The sequence below is a fragment of the Pelodiscus sinensis genome, chromosome 1 (assembly GCF_049634645.1).
Source record: "Pelodiscus sinensis isolate JC-2024 chromosome 1, ASM4963464v1, whole genome shotgun sequence".
Taxonomy (NCBI): Eukaryota; Metazoa; Chordata; order Testudines; family Trionychidae; genus Pelodiscus; species Pelodiscus sinensis.
In genome coordinates this window covers 97,761,603-97,782,580 of record NC_134711.1, presented here as the reverse complement: position 1 = coordinate 97,782,580, position 20,978 = coordinate 97,761,603, and the positions used below count along the sequence as shown (strand labels likewise).

Sequence of the window (20,978 nt, the reverse complement as noted above, 5' to 3'; positions counted from 1 at the left end):
TCAATTGAGGATTTTAAAATTCATTAATTCTTCCATTTAAAATGTTTGCCATGACAATGTAGTTCAACAACAAGATAGTTCCACCAGAATTATATTCTGCAATTATTTCTGGATCTACAACAGCGTTTCCCAAACTATGGGCCGTGGCCTGGTAGCGGGCTGCGAGAAAAAAATACCAGGCCTCAGCGTGGCTGCCAGGGTGTTCCGGGCTCCCGGACTGCCCCTGCAGCGCCGGGTTCCCCAAGCCCTCAGCCAGGCTGGTTGGATGCAGCCATATGTTTCAGGCTCCCGGCAGAGGCATAGTGAGGGTTACCAGGTGAGCTCTAATTGCTGGCTGTGAAGGGAGAAGGGGAGGTTGGATATGGGCCGCAGGGAAGCAGGGTCGGGGCAATGGAGCTGCAGGGAGGAGATAGGGAGGGGAACCGGCTGGCAGAAGCAGGGCTGGCCAGGTTGTGGGGGCAGTGAAGCTGGCTGGGGGAGATCGCGGGGCTGGCTGGGGAATTGGCCGGCAGGAGCAGGGCTGGCGGGGGCAGCAGGGCTTTCCAGGAGAGATTGGGAGAGAATCAGCTGGCGGGAACCGTGGGGCTGGCCCAGGGCAGAAGGAGAAGGGGAGGGGGGAGAGAATCGGCCAGCGGGGAGCGGGACAGTTCAGGGCACACGCAGATCCTGAATAAAAATTTAAAAGCAGTGCCTTTTAAATATCCCCACTGCTGACAGTGAAGTTTAAAGGCACTATAATGTGTCAGAATGGAGGGAACCTAGTGCATTCACCATCTGGAATGAGAATATGGATAAAAAATTCCAAAGATGGTGTCAGCTTTCTGAAAATAAATGAGCCCCTTTTCAATACAGGGTGCAGGGTTTTATTAGATTACAGTCCATTTTTACAATCCATATTCCCTTAACTTGCTAGTAAGAATGTTGTAGGTGGCCGTATCAAAAGCTTTGCTAAAGCTGGCCCTGGGGGCTTTGGGAGGACCAAAACCAACGTATTTGCATATTCGTCATTTGCTTAATGAATATGAAAATATGCAAATGAATGTTACTGGTCCTCCGAAAGCTCATGAATGGATTTACTGGTCCCCGTGTCAAAAAGTTTGGGAACCCCTGATCTACAACATAGCATAAAAACAGTATTTTAAAGAAGTCAAACAAACTGAGTTATAGCCATCCTGTTTTAAAACTATTTAATAATATTTTCACAATATATATTACAATAAACTAATTTAAATAACGTTAATACAAGCTATCAAAAAACAAAACTTAAAGTGATATTAATCCTTACTTTACATAAACAGAAGGCTACAGTATTATGATCCTCTCTGATCTGTCAATATATAGTCATAATTTTAAGAAAAACCTTAAGTAAACATTTTCAAATGAGATTGCCTAAAGTTAGGCATACAAATCCATGTCCAGGTACCCAAAGAACTGGCTTGATTTTTGGAGTTGCAAACATCCTGTTTTCCCATGAAGATTAGAGAGCTCAGCAGCTTTGCAAGCTAACTTTTTAAGTGTCTAATGTTTCAATTCTGTAAAAACTTATGCTCAAATGTAACTTTGTGAATTTGAGTAGTTCCGTTAAATTCAGAGAGACTACTCATATGTATAAAAATCACATGAATAAATGTTTGCAGGATAAGGATAAATACTGATTTAGAATTTAATGTAGATGTAGATGTCTCAAATTTGGAGGCCTAAAATTAAACTTTTGGTTATAATATTTACACAATTAATCAGAATGATTAATGTAATTATGTAATTAGACTTTTTATGTATTTAGGATTTTTAAATTTTAGAAACATGTGTGTGCTTGAATTGTAGCCAATTTTCAAAATATTACCTGGACAATTTAATATATTTTTTCAAAATATCATTAGACTAATCACTTGCCAAACTTCAAGTTTTAAGCTTTGAGTTAAACAAATATAAAGAGCATTCAGCCAGTAATTTCTTTCTCTACAGACTATATTCTGCCACAATTTTTAAATAGAAATCCTTATTGACAAAAATGTTGATTTCTGCTAAAAGTTCCTGGCACAATCTGGTCCTATATATTTAAAAGTTAACAAACTTTCAAACAGTCCAAATGCATTTTTAAAAATTGAAAAAGAAGCAACATAATCTTGTAACCCCCTCCTTCCTAAGTTTTAATTTGGGTAAATATTTACAACTGAACCAAACACCTGAAAAAATTATTATAATAGAATACTGACACAACCTTAATGTCATAACAGTACTTTTTATATTAATACTAGAAGCTTCTCCAGTTGCCAATTAAAAATACATTTTTCCACAGAAACCTTATCCTCATTTATAGGTAAGTGCAGCATCATGCTAAACATGTTGCTTGGACCACTGGTTTAGGAAGATACAGGGGCAAAAGAAATAGGTTGCTTCTCTTGCTACATAGTGGAAGGGCCCAATCATCCAAATATTTCTCTAGGGTATGTCTATATTGTGGAGCTATTTCGGGATGCTGGAAGTACCATAAAATAGCTATTCTGTGTCTACTGAAGCAGCCCATTATTTTGAAATAGATTTTGAAATAACGGATGGCTTATTCCAACATCCCGGTAACCCTCATTCCACAACGATTAAGGGGCACTTCAGAATAGCGAGTTATTTTGTAGGCAGCACCAAATTACAAAATAAGCTATTTCAAAGTGCACTCAAAGTAAACTATGCAATTTGCGTAGCACAAATTGCATAGCTTATTTCGAGCTAAGGGTGCTGTGTAGATGCACCCTAAGTGCTTAACTGTACACATGCCAGTAGTTCCTCTGTATGTGCATAAAGTTAAGCATGTGTCAAAATATTGAGAAATGAGGGCCCATATCATAACAATAATTATTATTGATGTACAACCTGTGGCAACTGAAGAAATCCTAAAAATGCGAAGGTTAGGAGCACATCAATTAAGTGTCTGTGAGAAGGAAATTATTTTGACTCAGTAAAACCTTTTTGTATTGTGACTTGAAAGATGCACCCAAGGAGGACAAAAAAGACAAAATAAGCCATGGATCTGTTTTCATCTCTCTTCTTGACCTTGCATTTATTGTCAATTAAAGACAGTTCTAGTTTATATGATATTTCATGATTTTCATTTTTTAAATACTCCATTTTTTCCTAATACAAAATAGCTGGCAAACAGTCAGTCTATACTTCATTGTCTCTGATCAGATGTTTTCAAATGGAAACAGTCTCCATCTTCAGAGTAAAAATCAGATAAAATCATTCCTGTTCCATTTATTTAAAAAAATTAAGGCCATAAAATCATTCCTGTGCCACCTTAATTACCTATACTAAATAGAAAATTGTTTTTGAAATCCTTCAACTGGAATGGTTGTCTCCTATTTTTTCCGAATATACTGGGAACAATTAATATGTCCACCTGAATGTTTAGTCTCCAACATCCCCATCTCTATCCCCAATGAGCCACAGAAAGTGAAAACTCATAGCTAATAAGGCAGTTCCAAGCAGATCTCCCAACGCAGTAAGATAAGGGATAGAAAAACTGTCGGGATCTTTTCCTTTTTTCCAGAAGTGGTGCACCATCCAGTCAGCAATCCATAACAAAGTAAACACCTATGGCAGAACATTAAATAAAAGATAAACCAAAGTCAGTGGGAGCAGAGTTAGAGCACTTTTGACAATCTCACCTTAAATGTTAACTTTGATCTATTTCACTGCTGATTATTTTAGCAGAAATATTAGGCTAATAGGCCTGATTTCTAAGATGTGCTGAGCATCTGAGATGCACGCTACACTTCAGCAGGAGGAGGTGGATGCTCAGTACCATTTAAAGTCATTCTATGTTGTATTGTTGGGTGTAAAGGTAGACATTGAGGCCAGTTAATGCCTTGCTGGAGTGAAGAAAGAGGAATTCAAACCCCTCTCCCCACAAACTCCAGATTACTTTCACCCTTGTTTAAAAAGGTGGAATCATAGAATTGTAGGACCAAAAGGGACCTCAAGAGGTTATCTAGTTCAGTGTCTTGCACTCATATAAGAACTAAATATTATCTAGACCAGGGCTACTCAACTTTGGAAGCCCCAGGGGCCACAATGATACTCACAGCACATGCCAAGGGCCGCAACTTAAGTGTGGTTGCATATATGTGCAAATATATGCAAATAGCTTCTTTCACACTGACCAGCATGAATACAAAAATTAAGGCAAGACTACACAACACACAGGCCCTGTTTAAGTCAGTTCTGCTGATATTAATAAAATGCAATATTTACCCGATTTCTACCCATATGACAGCACTTTTAATGAGCAATGACAGTCCAGGAATGTAACTACTAAAATGCATATCATCAGAAGACCATTATATTGACTACTTTTTTATTTTGGCTTCACAAGAGTTCAGAAATTTAACTACTAAAACACATATAAACCCAAACTGCACTGTGGGCCGCAAACAAATGGGCTGTGGGCTGCGGGCTGCATGTTGAACTTATGTCGGATCCGCAGTTACGAACGGGGATTCCTCGCCCCGGAGAACTGGAGCAGCGGGACGCCTGGTCCCGCCGCCCGCCTTCTCCGGGGCGAGAAAAGCTGCTCCCCGTCTCCCTGGTCTTCTGGCGGAGCCAGCAGACCAGGGAGACGGGAGCAAAGTGGGGGAGCACCGGGGGCCGGACCCGCGGCCGCTTCCAGATCAGCTGGAAGCTCCGCGGGTCCGGCCGGGTGCTCCGCCGCTCTGTTCAGCGTCTCCCTGGTCTGCAGACCAGGGAGACGCTGAACAGAGCGGCGGAGCACCCAGGGCCGGACCCGCGGCCACTTCCAGATCAGCTGAAAGCGCCGCGGGTCCGGCCGGGTGCTCCGCCGCTCTGTTCAGCGTCTCCCTGGTCTGCAGACCAGGGAGACGCTGAGCTGAGCGGCGGAGCACCCGGGCCAGACCCGCGCCGCTTCCAGCTGATCTGGACCGCGGCGCTGATCTGGAAGAGCCACGGTTCGGCCCGGGTCCTCCGCCGCTTTGCTCCACGTCTCCCTGGTCTTCTGGGGGGGGGGGGACGCAGCTAGTGCCCCCCCAGCAGACCAGGGAGACGTGGAGCAAAGCCGGGGGCCTGTGGTAGAGCAGGTGGGGCACTGCCGGTTGGTCCCGCAGCACCGCTCCTTGGCGCTACTGGACCAACCCGGCAGCACCCCAGCTGCTCTGCCCCAGGCATCCTGATTCAGCTGCTGATCAGTTTCAGCAGTGGCTGAATCAGGATGCCTGGGGCAGAGCAGCTGGGGTGCTGCTGGGTTGGTCCAGTAGCGCCGAGGAGCGGCCGCGCTACTGGACCAAGCCAGCAGCATCCGAGCTGCTCTGCCCCAGGCGTCCCAAAGTCAGCCGCTGCTGAAACTGACCTGGGCTTCCTGGAATCAGCTGCTGATCAGTTTCAGCAGCAGCTGACTTGGGGACGCCTGGGATTCTTATGTTGAATCTGTATGTAAGTGGAACTGGTGTCCAGATTCAGCGGCTGTTGAAACTGATCAGTTTCAGCAGCGGCTGATGCCAGTTCTGCCTTACATACAGATTCAACTTAAGAACAAACCTACAGTCCCTATCTTGTACGTAACCCGGGGACTGCCTGTAGTCCTGATCTAGACCATCCCTGATAGGTGTTTGTCTAACCTGCACTTAAAAATCTTCTATGATGGAAATTCCACAACCTCCCTAGGAAATTTATTTCAGTGTTTAACTACACTGATAGTTAGGAATTTTTTTTCTCATGTCCAACATAAACTGCTCTTACTGCAATTTAAGCACATTCTTCCTTGTCCTATCCTTAGAGATTAATGAAAACAATTTACCCTCCTTCTACTTGTAACAACCTTTTATGTACTTGAAAACTATTACATTTCCCTTCAGTATTCTCTTCTCCAGACTAAACAAACTTAATTTTTTCAATCTTCTCTCATAGGTCATGTTTTCTAGATCTGTAATCATTTTTGTTTCTCTTATAGACTTCCTCCAATTTGTCTACATCTTTCCTGAAATGTGGTAACCAGAACTGGACACAAAACTCCAGCTGAGGTCTAATCAGTACAGTGTAGAACAGAAGAATTACTTCTCATGTCTTGCTTACAATACTCCTGCAAATACCTCCCAGAACGTTTACTTTTTGTTTGTTTGGTTGTTGGTTTTTTTTGCAATGGTGTTACACGGTTGACTCATATTTAGCTTGTGATCCACTATGACCTCAGATTCCTTTCCACAGTAATCCTTCCCACAGTCATTTCCTGTGTTGCATGTGTGCAAATTCCTAAATGGAGTACTTTGCATTTGTCCTTAATGAATTTCAACCTATTTACTTTAGACCATTTCTTCAGTTTGTTAAGATTATTTCAAATTTTAATCCTATCCTCCAAAGCAACTGCAACTCCCCCAGCTTGGTACCATGAACAAACTCTGTACGTGTACTCTCTATGAAATTATATAAATCATTGATGAAGATACTGAACCACATCAGACCCTGAATTGATCCCTGTGGGATCCCATGTGATATGCCCTATAGAAGGAAAGATAAGAAGCATCCTCTTCCTAGTACCCAAAGTCTTAACTACCTCCTAATTTCCAATAACCAAAACTGTTTCTTCTGTGTCCACAACACTAGTGCCCTTTCCTAGTACCTTGTTCTACAGTGCAATTATGTTTTCAATGAATATGTAAGAAACAATGACATTTTGAGGATTAATTAATATCAAAATAGCAAACCACCACAATGCATAACTTGGAGAGTAAGTGGGTTGATTGGTTTTGGGGGGGGGGGGAGGGAAATCATGTTAAATATACTACAATGATTGCACACACTAAAACTTCCATTCAACAATTTTTTTACAAATTAAAAAAATCATGCTTTACACTACAGATACGTATTTTAAATCTAAACTTGTGAATTTTTTAAAAAGTTACCATTCTCTCTTTTTTCTATTCATGAAATATGCATAACTTATTTAGATAAACACATCTTCTCAATAGACAACTCTGTAGTTTAATCTAATTATGCATGTGTTAGGTGTGTATACTGGAACCCAAACAAATATATTTAAAAGCAGATGTTTTCTTTGGAAGATTATGTCAGATTCTCTCAGTCAGCTCCTTCTTCCAACACAGACAGAAAAGGTCTGTTTATAGAAATACTGTACATAAACATACTCTTACAGGCCCTAAACACAGAAGACTCCATAATTTAAATAGACAATAGTTGTACAGTTTGTCAATTTGATGATGCAAGAACTCTTTTTGAGGCTATTACTTAGAAATTAGTATTTCTAATTACTCATGTGACACAATATACATGATTAATTAGAAATAGTGTACACAATAAAATTTCAAGTGTAGTGCATAATGTGACTTTTAAAAAATTAAGATCTTACAAGCTCTGCATAGCTTTCCATTCCTAAAATATCTGGCTGATATAAGCATGACACCCTGACACCTCAATAGTCACCACTTGTCAAATACTTGGGATAGGTTTTGTACAAAATATGTGTTTTGAGGTATCATTCTAAAAGTCTAGATCTGCTTGGCATTACTATTTCATTGGATGTTATGTGTTATTGTTGTAGGTGATTACTGAAACATATTATGATACTGAAACCACCACCCACAAGCAGCCTTTCAGGTACAATAATAAAAAGGTTAAATAACATTAATGGCTTATTGAGGAAATGCACACAAGCACAGAGATTACCCCAGGAACTGTGTATAACAGAAACCTCTAAGATAGCTCTACAAATGGGATTGTTTGACCCAGGGCAGAGCAGAAGAACTTTCTAGCAAGTGGCAAGAAGATATAAAAGGGGAAAAGTGACATCATGGGAGACCTCACTCTCCCTACAACACCACACATGGAAACATCTAAGGGACAATAACTAAACTATGGAACAGGGCCATCCTTACAGTTTATGGGGACCTATGCAAGTTACATGAGGCTCCCCGCCCTCCCCCCCCCCCCCCGGCATGCTTCCCAAAGCTTCCTTGATGCCCCCTCCCCTGGCGTACAGCTCCTGCCAGGGCTTGGGGCTTCTGGCAAGTCACACCATGTCCCACTCCTGATGGGCTCAGGGCTTCCCCTCCCCACATGCATGGCTCCTGACAAAGCTCAGTACTTCGCTCCCCCTCGCCCCCCTGCTCCCCTGACCCATGCATGGCTCCTGCCAGGGCTCGGAGCGTCTCAGGAGCCAGCAGGGAGCTGCTGAGAACTCCTCTCTGCTACCAATGTGGGAAAAGGGAGCCCTCAACTCAGTGGCTGGCTAGCCAATAGAAGCATGTGGGTGAGGGGAAGGGGCAAGGAGAAAGAAGCCTTGTTGTTGACCAAGAGAGCAGCCATGGGGAGGCTGGGCCAAAGAGGGACTAAAAGATGCTGGTCAGGGCCATCTGTAGGCACACCAGCATATGCAACTGTGTACACGCACCTGAAATTTGGTGCCCCAAATATTTGGGTAACCTACACAGCTGCGTATGCTGCATATGCCCAAGGACAGCTATGCTGTGGAAAGTAATGGTCCTATGTTGGAAGGATTTTCAGCCTGTGTATAAAAACCTTGAAAAGCCAAGGCAACTTGTACCTTAAGAATCTGCCAGCATGTCTATCACTTCAGGTGGGAGTTTGCTAAGCGATATCCTATTGATCTAGTGTGTTCAACAAAACCTGCAATCTAAGCTTAATTACTAAGGTAATTTGCTTTTATCTATTTGTTCTCCCTTTTAATCACCTATAGTCTACTCCTTCTAGTTAATAAATTGTTTTTTGTTCATTCTAAAGCTCAGTTTGTGCAATTCATAATGGGGTAGGGGCAAAAGGCTGTTCATATATTCCTTCACATTGAGGGAGGGGGTGGATTTCATATTATACCTTTGGGTCTGAATTCCAAGGGAGGTGAGCACCCAAGTGCTGGGGAAAGTCCCTTAAGATGAGTCTTCCCAGAGCCAATCTCAGTTTCTGCATCTTTCTGCAGCTGAGTGTAGCCCTGTGTGTGCATTAGACAAGGCATAAGATCTGGCCCAGCAGGACAGAGTTAAAGGGGGTCCAGGCAGGTGGAACAGGCAGGCTCAGTGCCATCCTAGCACATCAGGTGGTACCTTGAAGGAGGGCAAGCTGACATGGCAGGTTTGAGAGAAAAGTAGTCCTTGAATTTTATAAGAATAAAGGGAAGATAATTTGATTGCTGTATTTCAGAAAGGTCAAAGAAATAACTGAGGAGCTGCATGCATCAAAGGACTGAACTCAGAACTGTTAGACTTACAGTCATTGATCAGGGACAAAAATAAGATAATACTTGGAAAGAACCAGACTGCTTAAAGAATGACGTATTGACATTTTAAAAGGAAGGTCAGGCTTAATTAATCTGATTAATTTCTTGATGTTACTGACAAAAATGAATTGACAGAAGTGAAATGGAAGACATAATCAAGTCGGACTTCAAGAATGATTTTGTATTTAGAGTCACAGTAAATGGTATGTAAAGTTAGCAAGTAAGGTGTTATTGGTAAAACTCAATCTGATAAAAGCATATTGGCAGAGGTGAGAGAGCAGTGGAAAACAGCATAATGAAGGTGGCAAAAAGAGACTACCGAGAAACAAATCTTGATCATACTACATACTATACTAATGATGCAGAGGAGGAATCATGAATTAAATAATAAATGAGTATATAACATGAAACTAGAAGAGACAGTCGATAACCAGGGAGGAAATGAAGGCTTCTTGAGAATAAAGTTTGTAGCTACCATCTCAGATTCATATTAAAACTACATGAAAACATTTTCAATAGACACTTAACATCTGAAGTCCTATATCTCATGACTCTGCAAGGCTAAAATAGGAATATTATGCTACAGAAAAAGAAAGATTTCTTCCTTTCTAATAGGACTCGGAATTTGCTTCTCATCTTCATAGACCTAGGACTAAACTATCAATTTCTGAATTAAGGTACAGAAAACTAATTTTTGGTTATTTTTAGTTACTTTAGTTATTTTTGGTTACTACTTCTGAGCCCTCTGTCATTGGGCTTATAGTTATTACGGCACCCGGCTTCACAAGCAGAAAAACAATATTTCCAATAAAAAACATTAAAAAAAATCTCTTAAACAATACTAACAGTTTTTTTTGTATGTTATGAGATGCAGAAAGAGTACACTATGCTATGTTAAGATATACTATACTATAAAGGTTTTATTGGTACAGTATATTAAATTTATGATTTCCTGTATCACTGATTCATGGTTTCACCATTGTGATGCATGCCAAATACATGATGATAAAACCCAGATTAATAAAAGTTTTATAATCACATAATATTATAATCACATATATTATTGTTTATCTTATGTAAATAAGAGATTTTAATCTCTTTCATGAAGATATACATGCTTTGTATAATCAGAGTACCAACACTGGACTATAGGAATTGGCAAAATTGGCTATATAGTTCTAATATCCTGGTCATTCCAATATTCAGCCATGAGTTCAGTCTGGAGCCAATACCATTCCAGGGTTTTACTAGTGCTGAATATTTTTCGATGGGGAAGGTATACTGGCAGTATTTCTTGCAGCTTGCTGGTAGTACTACATTCATTGCAATCTTGCCTCATGCTTTTACTCTTATTTCCATGTATAATGTATTATGAAATACAATTTTATTATCTCATTACTATTTTATTTAGCTATCGTTAAGTATATTTTTCATGGATTAAGCACATTTGTTCATTTGTAGTATTCTATATCATTCTACCTTTTTCTTAGAATTCAATGTCATGAGTTTGTATCACATTAAGTAAAAAACCCATTAGATGGATGTAGTAATTATCCCAAAACTAAGTATTATAAACCAGAAAATTCAGAGCTAAGTTTACACTTAAGAAATCCTAACATATTTATTTAAGAAATGCACAATTAAAGCACTAAAACAACCTTAACTCTGACTTGTAAATAAGTCATGCAATAACCACAGAATTATGATTAAAGTAGATTGCAGCATTACACTTTAAAACACAACAAAAACCAATCTTCTCTGCTGGCTACCAGGGCAACAGTCCTGGTTCTTTCTGCATCATGACCAAGAGTATCAAATCCATTGCCTCCACCAAATATGGAAGAATTTCTAGCGCCTCTGGCTCTCCGAAAGAGTACTATCCCCTTTATTCTCTAAGAAGGACCTTGCACCACTGTCACCCATGCCTTAATTACTTCCAGGTGAGAAAAGAGTCATTCACACTGATAGGGGGTGTACCTGGACAGCTCACACGCTACAATGCCTTCATCATTCAACAGTCTGCCTATTAAGCAACAGACACAAATACGGGTATACAGTATTTCACTTGTTCCTTATTTGCGTCAAATTCAAAGTGTTACACTGATCAATACATAACATACTTTAGGCTAGGTCTACACAAAGAAGCTGCACCAAACTGGTAATATCAGTTTAACCTGCACCTATAAATTTACAGCATAAGCTAAACCAGTAAAAATGCTGGAAAATTCTAAGTGGCACTGACTGCATAACCAACTCTATGTGCCTCTCCCTCCCACTTATCCCAGCACAGAAGATGTGTTGGGAGCAAGGCCAGGAAAAGGGGGACACTGCTTAAGACTAGTGCACTTTAACGATGCCTGTTTCATTGCTAGGATCAGACCTTAAAATATATCTAAGCAACATGTATAAACATTTATCACCATGGTATCAGCAAATGGTATTAAAACCTTGATAGTCAAAACCCAAAGCCTGGTCCAAACACACAGTTTCACTGGTTTAATTAAAGGTATGATTTCAATTCAATTTAGTTAGAATAATAGAAAATTAGGGTTGAAAGAGGCCTCTCAGGAGGTCAGCTAGTCCAATTCCCTGCTCAAAGCAGGACCAACCCCAACTAAATCATTCCAGCCAATTTTCTAAAGCATCAATTTAAAAATTTCTAAGGATGGAGATTCCATAACCTCCATAAGCAACCCATTCCAGTGTTTCACCACCTTCCTAGGGTGCATCTACACTGCACCTTTAGCTTGAGATAAGCTACACAATTTGAGTGATGCAAATTGCGTAGCTTATTTTGAGTTAAATTCAAAATAGAGCGTTATTCTGAAATGTCCCTTAATCCTCATGGAATGAGGTTTAGAGGGATGTTGGAATAATGTACCCGTTATTTTGAAAGCTATTTCGAAATAACAGGTGTGCTGTGAAGACCCAGAAAATGCTATTTCGGGATACAAGAAGTATCCTGAAATAATGCCACTGTCTAGATGCACCCCTAGTGAAATAGTTTTTCCTAGCATCCAACCTAGATCTCCCCCACTGCAACTAGAGATCATTGCTTCTTATTCTGTTATCTGCCATCACTGATCTGCTCCATCCTCTTAGGAACCCGCTTCTGGTAGTTGAAGACTGCTATCAAATCCATCCTCCTTCTCTTTTGAAGACTAAATAAGCCCACTTCCCTTAGCCTTTCCTCATAAGTTATGTGCCCAAGCCCCCTAATCATTTTTGTTGCCCTACTATGAACTTTCTCCAATTTGTCCATGTGCGTTCTGTAGTGGAGGGGAGGGGAGCCCAAAACTGGATGCAGTACTCCAGATGTCACCTCACTCACCAGTACTGAATAGAGGGGAATAATCACTTCCCTTGATCTGCTGGCAATGATCATAAGAACAGCCATACTGGGTCAGACCAAAAATCCATCTAACCTGGTATCCTGTCTTCCAACTGGCCAATGCCAGATGCCCCAGAGGGAGTAAACAGAACAGGGAATGATCACATGATCCATCTCCTGACATCCATTTCTAGCCTCTGACAAACAGAGGCTAGGGACACTATTCCTACTCATCCTGGCTAATAGCCATTGATGGATCTAACTTCCATGAATTTATTTAGTTCTTTTTTGAACTCTGCTAAAATCCTGATCTTCACAATATCCTCTGCAAAGGAGTTCCACAGGTTCACTGTGTGAAGAAAAAATTATTTTTGTTTGTTTTGAACCAGATATCTATTAATTTCATTTGGTGACCCCTAGTTCTTATGTTTTGTGAACAAGTAAATAACTTTTCCTTATTTACTTTTTCCACACCAGTCATAATTTTATAGACTTCTATCAGACCCTACCTTACTCTCCTCTTTCCTAAGCTTAGAAGTCCCAGTCTTTTTAATCTCTCTTCATGTGGGACCCATTCCAAAACCCTAATAATTTTTGTTGCCCTTTTCTGAACCTTTTTCATTGCCAATATGTCTTTTTTGAGAGAAGGCGACCACATCTGTACACAGTATTCAAGAGGTGGGCATACCATAGTTTTATATAGAGGCAATAAGATATTCTCTGTCCCTTTTTAAAATGATCCCTAACATTCTGTTTGCTTTTTGGCTGCTGTTGCAATTGAGTGGATGTTTTCAGAGAACTATCCACGACTCCAAGATCTCTCTCTTGAGTAGTTATAGCTAAATTAGTCTCCATCATTTTGTATATATAGTTGGGATTATTTTTTCCAATGTGCATTACTTTACATATATCAACATTAAATTTCATTTGCCATTTTGTTGCCCAATCACTTAGTTTAGTGAGAGCTTTTTGAAGCACTTCACAGTGTGCTTTGGTCTTAACTATCTTGAGCAGTTTAGTATCTTCTGCAAATTTTGCCACCTCACTGTTTACCCCTTTCTCCAGATCATTTATAATAGGTTGAATAGGCTTGATCCCAGTATGGACTCTTGGGGGACACTACTAGTTACTTCTCTCCATTCTGAATACTTATAGTTTATTCCTACCCTTTGTTTCCTGTCTTTTAACTAGTTATCAGTTCATGAGAGGACCTTCCCTCTTATCCCATGACAACTTACTTTACTTAAGAGCCTTTGGTGAGGAGCCTTGTCAAAGACTTTCTGGAAATCTAAGTACACTATATACATTGGATCCCCTTTGTCTCCACGTTTGTTGACCCCCCTCAAAGAATTCTAGTAGATTAGTAAGGCATGATTTCCCTTTACAGAAACCATGTTGACTTTTCCCCAACAAATTATGTCTAACAACTTTATTCTTTACTATAGTTTCAATGAATTTACCCAGTACTGGTATTATACTTACCAATTTATAATTACCAGGATCACCTCTAGAGCCCTATTTAAATATAGGCATCACATTAGCTATCTTCCAGTCAGTAGGTACAGAAGCTGATTTAAAGGCTAGGTTACAAACCTCAGTTAATAGTTCCACAATTTCACATTTGAGTTCTTTCAGAATCCTTGGGTGAATGCCATCTGGTTCTGGTGACTTGTTACTGTTAAGTTTATCAATTTGTTGTAAAACATCCTCTAGTGACACCTCAATCTGGGACAATTCTTCAGATTTGTCATGTAAAAAGAATAGCTCAGGTTTGGGAATCTCCCTAACCTCCTCCACCCTGAAGACTGAAGCAAAGAATTCATTTAGTTTCTCAAAAATGAACTTATTGTCTTTGAGTGCTCCTTTGGCATCTCGACTGTCCAGTAGCCCCACTGTTGCCTAGCAGGCTTCCTGCTTCTGATGTACCTACACATTTTGCTATAACTTTTTGAGTTTTTGGCTAGGTATTCTTCAACCTCCTTTTTAGGTTTTCTTACTATATTTTTTTACACTTAATTTAACTGAGTTGATGCTCCTTTCTATTTTCCTCACTAAGATTTAACTTCCACTTTTTAAACAATGCCTTTTTATCTCTCACTGCTTCTTTTACTTGTTTGTTAAGTCGCGATGGCACTTTTTTGGTTCTCTTACTGGGTTTTTTAATTTGGGGTATACATTTAAGTTGGGCCTCTATCATGGTAGCTTTGAAAAGTTTCCATGCAGCTTGCAGGGATTTTACTTTTGACACTGTACCTTTTAATTTCTGTTTAACTATCCTTCTCTTCAAATATGGATAGCAACTTGCACTTTGTCCACATGGAGTCACTTCTATCCTCTGTGAGAAAGACAAACATGGCAAATCCTGTGCAAGTCACAGCAGCTGATCGCTCACTAGCTACATTTTGTTCTTTCTAGGAGCCTCTTCAGAGAGTGCATTTACTGCTCACAGAACCTTTCCGATGGTTTCCAGGCAAACTCCCTTTGTTTGCCTGTCCTCTGTTAAACTAGGTGCAACTTTGTGTGCGGACACCTTTATACATGTGTAAATCTGAAATCCTCAACTGACTTTCCAGCTTCTTTGTGCTGTTGGTGAAGGAATATAGCAGGCAGAAACAGAGCCAGAATTGAGCCTTTATTTTAACATTTTCTTGAATCTTGAAAACTTCTGGTATTGGTACATGCAGAATATGTTGCAAGTCAACTTCAGGTAATATAAAAAAACCAAGCTTTAAAATTCAACAATATTCTCCTTCCATATAGATCTTAGTATCCTTATTCAGACAAAAAACTACATTGTACTGTATGAAGTATTTTCTTCCTCTGGTAAGAAGTACAGAATGGGGCCATTTGTGAACATTCCCAAATGATAAAAATAACGTTCTTTATAGCCTCAGGATATTGTAGAACCCAAGGCACCCTTTCCATTATAAAGAAAGGAGTCATCAAAACACTACTGAATGCGTTGGTTTGCAGTCAAATAGGAAACTACTCTGGAATGTTCAAAATATGTACACCAGAAGAATACTGTTCTGATTTTTACTGATACAAGTAATTGTATTTTATCACGGCAAATTTACTGGGTGATGGTTTCTAGAATTTCCCATTACTTGTTTATTCCCATAGTCCATAACACAGCTGCATGCTGAGATTTGGTTGGTAGGTGTGAAAATTCCTCAGAGGGCTCTTTATTGGCTCAGCAGGAACCTGAAGCACAGAGGCAGCCTTTGAATGTTCAAAGCAGCGTGCTGTAAGACTGATGGTTTCATTACTCCAGTTTTGCCTTCATTTTATTGCTGGCTGACAAGGCTGAAAACGAACCTTATTCTTTATGCCTAGCTGCAAACAGTTAAAGCATACCGTGTCTCAAAAAACAAAAACAAAGAACAAAAAACAAAACCAAACCAAAAAAACCCTACAATCCTATGGTTATTCCAGGGGCATATGCACGAATTTAAATGTTATCACTTTTGGAAGGGGGTGTTAAACACACACATTAAACCTTATCAACACACGAGCATACATTATATGCATAGAAGTGAACAGCAATGCATTCCCCATTTCAATGAAAATCCATGCAACCTGAGCCTTATGCTGATTATTGGGGAAGGGAGGATTGTGCCCCTTCTTGCCCCCTCTTGTGCATGCCCCAAGGCTATTCAATCATATATATATTGCTGACCCATTGCCAGACTGTATCTTCATGCACAAGGTATCAAAAGCTTGGCTTTGAACAGTTTTCTGAAAACAAATGTTTAAGAGTACAAAACACACCTAACCCAAGTAACGTTTAAATCAATCTTCTGTCATGTCTGATTTTCAGCAATATAGAATTGTTTGCACAGACAATATATGCTGTACTATTTGCATATTTCATACAATGAAGTAGTGAACAGGTTTCAATATATATTTGTACATCATGTAAACATTATTATAGTACTTAATTTGTGTTTCCTGCAAATGGTGCTTGGGTCAGTATGTGCCAGACATATTATAAAAACATTTCAGAAGTTTTACACTTAAAGAAATATCCCTGCATGAAAGTTGGTATACTTTTTCTCAGTTGTAAGGTAAATAAAATGATTAAAATACTGATCCCATTGACATTACTGTTGCCATTGAATTCACCAGAGCTACACTTTCAAGCAACAGATCCAATTAATTTTTTAGTGTAAATGAAGCAGTACATTAACAGAGGAACAAAAAAAGTTGTTTGCTGATTTTTTCTCATCTTTTGAAAATCAAAACAGCTTTGTTTTTAAAAATGGCCATTAGTCCATAATACTGATTAGTTCAACAATCAAAATCAGTATTTAAAAAGAGGTCAAAGGTTAAGTTTAAAACTCACTGTAGATTCAGTGACTTTCTATATGTTTTTCTGTTATTGCACATAGCGTATAATTGATTAGTAATAACTAAATCAAAATAAATATTCGTGTACATTTATGTAAACATACCATAATGACTCCATTCACAAAATGTTTTTAACTATACTACACAGAGAGGGCAGACAACCAACTGGAGTTCCGCAAGGGTCTGTTTTGGGACCCGTACAGTTCAATATCTTCATCAATGATGTAGCTATTGGGATAGAGAGTACGCTTATTAAGTTTGCAGATGACACCAAACTGGGTGGGGCTGCAACTTCTTTGGAGGATAGGGACATAATTCAAAATGACCTTAGCAAGTTAGAGAAATGGTCAGAGGTAAACAGGATGAGGTTTAATAAAGAGAAATGCAAAGTGCTCTACTTAGGAAGGAACAATCAGTTCCATACATACAAGATGGGAAGCGACTGTCTAGGAAGGAGCATGGCGGAAAGGGATCTAGGGGTCATAGTGGACCACAAGTTGAATATGAGTCAACAGTGTGATGCTGTTGCAAAAAAAGCAAATATGATTCTAGGTTGTATCAACAGGTGTGTTGTAAGCAAAACTCGTGAAGTCATTCTGCCGCTCTACTCTGCACTAGTTAGGCCTCAGCTGGATTACTGTGTCCAGTTCTGGGCGCCACATTTCAAGAAAGATGTGGAGAAATTGGAAAGGGTACAGAGAAGACAGACAAGAATGATTAAAGGCCTAGAGAACATGACCTATGAAGCCAGGTTTCATGAACTGGGCTTGTTTAGTTTGGAAAAAAGAAGATTAAGGGGGGACATGATAGCGGTTTTCAAATATCTAAAAGGGTGTCACAAGGAGGAAGGAGAAAATTTGTTCCTCTTGGTTTCTGAGGACAGGACAAGGAGTAATGGGCTTAAAGTGCAGCAGGGGAGGTTTAGATTGGACATTAGGAAAAAATTCCTAACTGTCAGGGTGGTCAAATATTGGAATAAATTGCCAAGGGAGGTGGTGGAATCTCCCTCTCTGGAGATATTTAAGAACAGGTTAGACAGACATCTGTCAGGGATGGTGTAGACGGAGCTTGGTCCTGCCTTGAGGGCGGGGGGCTGGACTCAATGACCTCTCGAGGTCCCTTCCAGTCCTATTATTCTATGATTCTATGATTCTAAGTAGCAGAGACCTATGAAGTGGACTGAATAAAGTAGACGGTGGAAAACAGCATAAAGGTATCAGAAATCAGGAAGAAAGAAAGCGATGAAGTCAAAATTAACAACATGAGGTCGGGACAGGGAAAGATGACAAACAGTGGAAATCCTCCAAAATCCACTCAATTTAATGCAACCCATTGACTGTTTGGACTTTGAATCACACCTAAAGAGGGAGGAACAATAAATAGAAAGAGAGACATCCCAATGGTGAAGAAGAATAAAGACAGTTTGATGGGGCACTGTTGGGGGGCATCTCAGTGGAAGATACAGCAGTGTTGCTATGGGGAGATTAATTATATTAAACAGGCAGTTCCCACCACAAAGCACTATTCTCCTTTATAATCATCTTGAAAATGTCAAGAGGTTTTTAGGACTAGAAAAGTCATCCATTTTCTTTTATTATTCAGATTTTTAATACACCAGAGAGACTATAAATAGATTCAGTATATGGCCATGATAGCAAAAAGAAAATGCTAATATTCAACAACAGATTTTTGCCCCAAACAAATCTAATGAATACAAGCAATAAGAGATCAAACCTGCTTAGTTTAGACTGGCCATAATTGATCATTGCCTTTGGGTATTATTGTGTTCTGGCTGTCTACAGATATTCATTTGCTACTTCAGATTTTTTAAAAAGCACTGTTAGACTAAAAATGTATGTCTTTCATAAAGCAAGATGTATATTGATTGTTTCAACACAAAGTGAAACCAACTACACGTTTTGTAATTGAGCAGGGACTAAAGTTAGCCTGCAGATTTTTCATTGTTCAAAATTCATTTGGGTGATAACTGAAATGACAGTAATTAGCTGTGGGATTTTCCAGTTCTTACTATGTAGGCAAAAAATTAATTACTTTAAAAGGCTAACCACTGAAGGAAGACAAAATATAAAAGTCCAAATAAAAGAATCAGAACACGATTAGTGCAAAGATCAATGTTTTCATCTCTAAAGAAAGGCCAGCAATGGATGGAGTTTGTAATTTCAAACTATTCTTCTTACTATCAAGGTGTTTGCTTATGTCAATGGTGCTGAGCGGAAAATGAAAGGCAAGAAGGAAATTGGTTTAATGTTACAAAAGAAGAAAACTCTGTGCAACTACATGGGATCCCTACTCTTTTAAGGTCCCAATAGGCAATAAGAAAGAACACCAGCATAACTGATTAAGGTGGCACAGATAATTGAAGATGTAATCATAACTGAAGGGGGAAATAAGAGTCATTTATATGAAAAGGTGAAATGTGCTAATTAAAGCCATACAGATCCATTCTACATACTAGCACTACAGAAATGTTGTTATATCTGGTATAACAAAAAGGGAATAAAAGAAGAGAAAAGAAACCACCAATGTAGTGGAATATTTTTATAAGGTTAAACTGGCAAAAGTGAAAGGTGAATTATGCCTTGAAATTTTCTTGCATTTTTGAAAATCTACTTTAAACGTATACTAGTGCTGATGCCCAGCCTTTTCTAACATGCTATTCTGAAAAGCCCTGCATCCTCTTAATATCTGAAGTTAGCAAGAGAAATCTGAGACTTTCTACAGACCAGTTCAGAACTGAGGGAAATGATAGCAACTAAGCAAATACTATAAGAATTATAACAGAAAAATATAAAATCAATTAATTCCAGCAGTTCTAAACATATCCAATGCTTTGACTGAAATCTGCATCAAGTAAGTCCATGAATGGGGATGGAGAAAGAGAAATTAAACAAATCTAAGTGACAGAATGGGAAAGAACAAGAAGTATGAAGGAAATGAGTTAAAAATAATAGCAGGACAATTTTACTATGAGACAGTTACATTCAAGGCCTTGAGTTTTCCAGATGTATACTAGGTGAAAAGATGAGGTTCTCATATGAAATTCAAATGCTAGCAGTTTGCAAAATCCATCTTTTCATTATTCACTTTCTGACTTCAGCATATCCAAAAAAATAAGTATATTTAAAATAAACAACCCAGGTCTTTTTTTTACCCATTTACAATTATACTGAAACAACACCAGTCCAATAAACACAGAATTATATGGATTTTATGTACGAGATTTGTTGACTATGACGACATTAGTAACAGTTTTAAAGATAACTTGATAATAGCACTTTTAGAAGTAAGACTTACACGTCATATATACATCTTTCAAATATGTTTTTTAAAAAAATACAATGTTTTATTCAACTCTGTAAAGTTTTAACTAAAACTTGGCTCTGAATAAACCAATGTATAAACTGATTTCTTTATTTGGAGCGACTTCAGCTTACCCTGTGACTATTTCCAAGGCTTCTATCAACTGCTGCTATTGCTTGGGCTAAAGAGACTTAGATAAATCCAGCAAAAGTGATGCAAAAATGTTTAATACAAATAACGGATGCAATTAACAATTATTATTCTGATTACGGCTAAACTGACTTCACCTTCAATGAGCTTTTAAGTGATGCAAACAAGTATACATTCTTACCTTTTATGAGTTATGTTAACCAGACTGTGATTAATTTTATTTTAATGAAACCAGGTTGAGAGACTTCCTTAGGAATTTTTCTTGGCCTGCTTTCTTTTAAAAAGACCATATTCCTTTCCCATTGTTTAATATGATGCTGACTGGCTTTAACGATGCTGACGCATGAGAAACGGAGAACAAGTACAACATATACTGGGAAAATGATACACAGCAAAATATCTACTGAGAAACACCCATAATGCAGTTGTAGAAGCTGTCAGGTATGTGTAAGAATAATGAATTATATAAAGGGTTTGTTGATAACTCCTAACAGACACGTGTCCTACTGTTCTACTCTACATATCTAAAAGCAGGTATCAAACATGGCATTCTTTGAGAACTAAAAATATTATAAC

General features: G+C 39.0%; 1 protein-coding gene across 4 annotated transcripts in view; it reads right to left on the bottom strand.

Annotated features, from left to right (window-relative positions):
• Positions 1–1,171: 1,171 nt before the first annotated feature.
• SLC41A2 (solute carrier family 41 member 2) overlaps positions 1,172–20,978 on the bottom strand; it is a 107,216-nt gene continuing 87,409 nt past the window's right edge. For 3 of the 4 annotated variants that reach the window (XM_075938644.1, XM_006137993.4, XM_075938628.1), the window contains exon 11: positions 1,172–3,588. In XM_075938644.1, the coding sequence (XP_075794759.1) occupies positions 3,403–3,588 (186 nt within the window). In that variant the 3' untranslated portion in view covers positions 1,172–3,402. Of the gene's footprint in view, positions 3,589–15,200; positions 15,918–20,978 lie in introns of those variants that run through there. The other variant, XM_075938652.1, reaches the window with a different exon arrangement.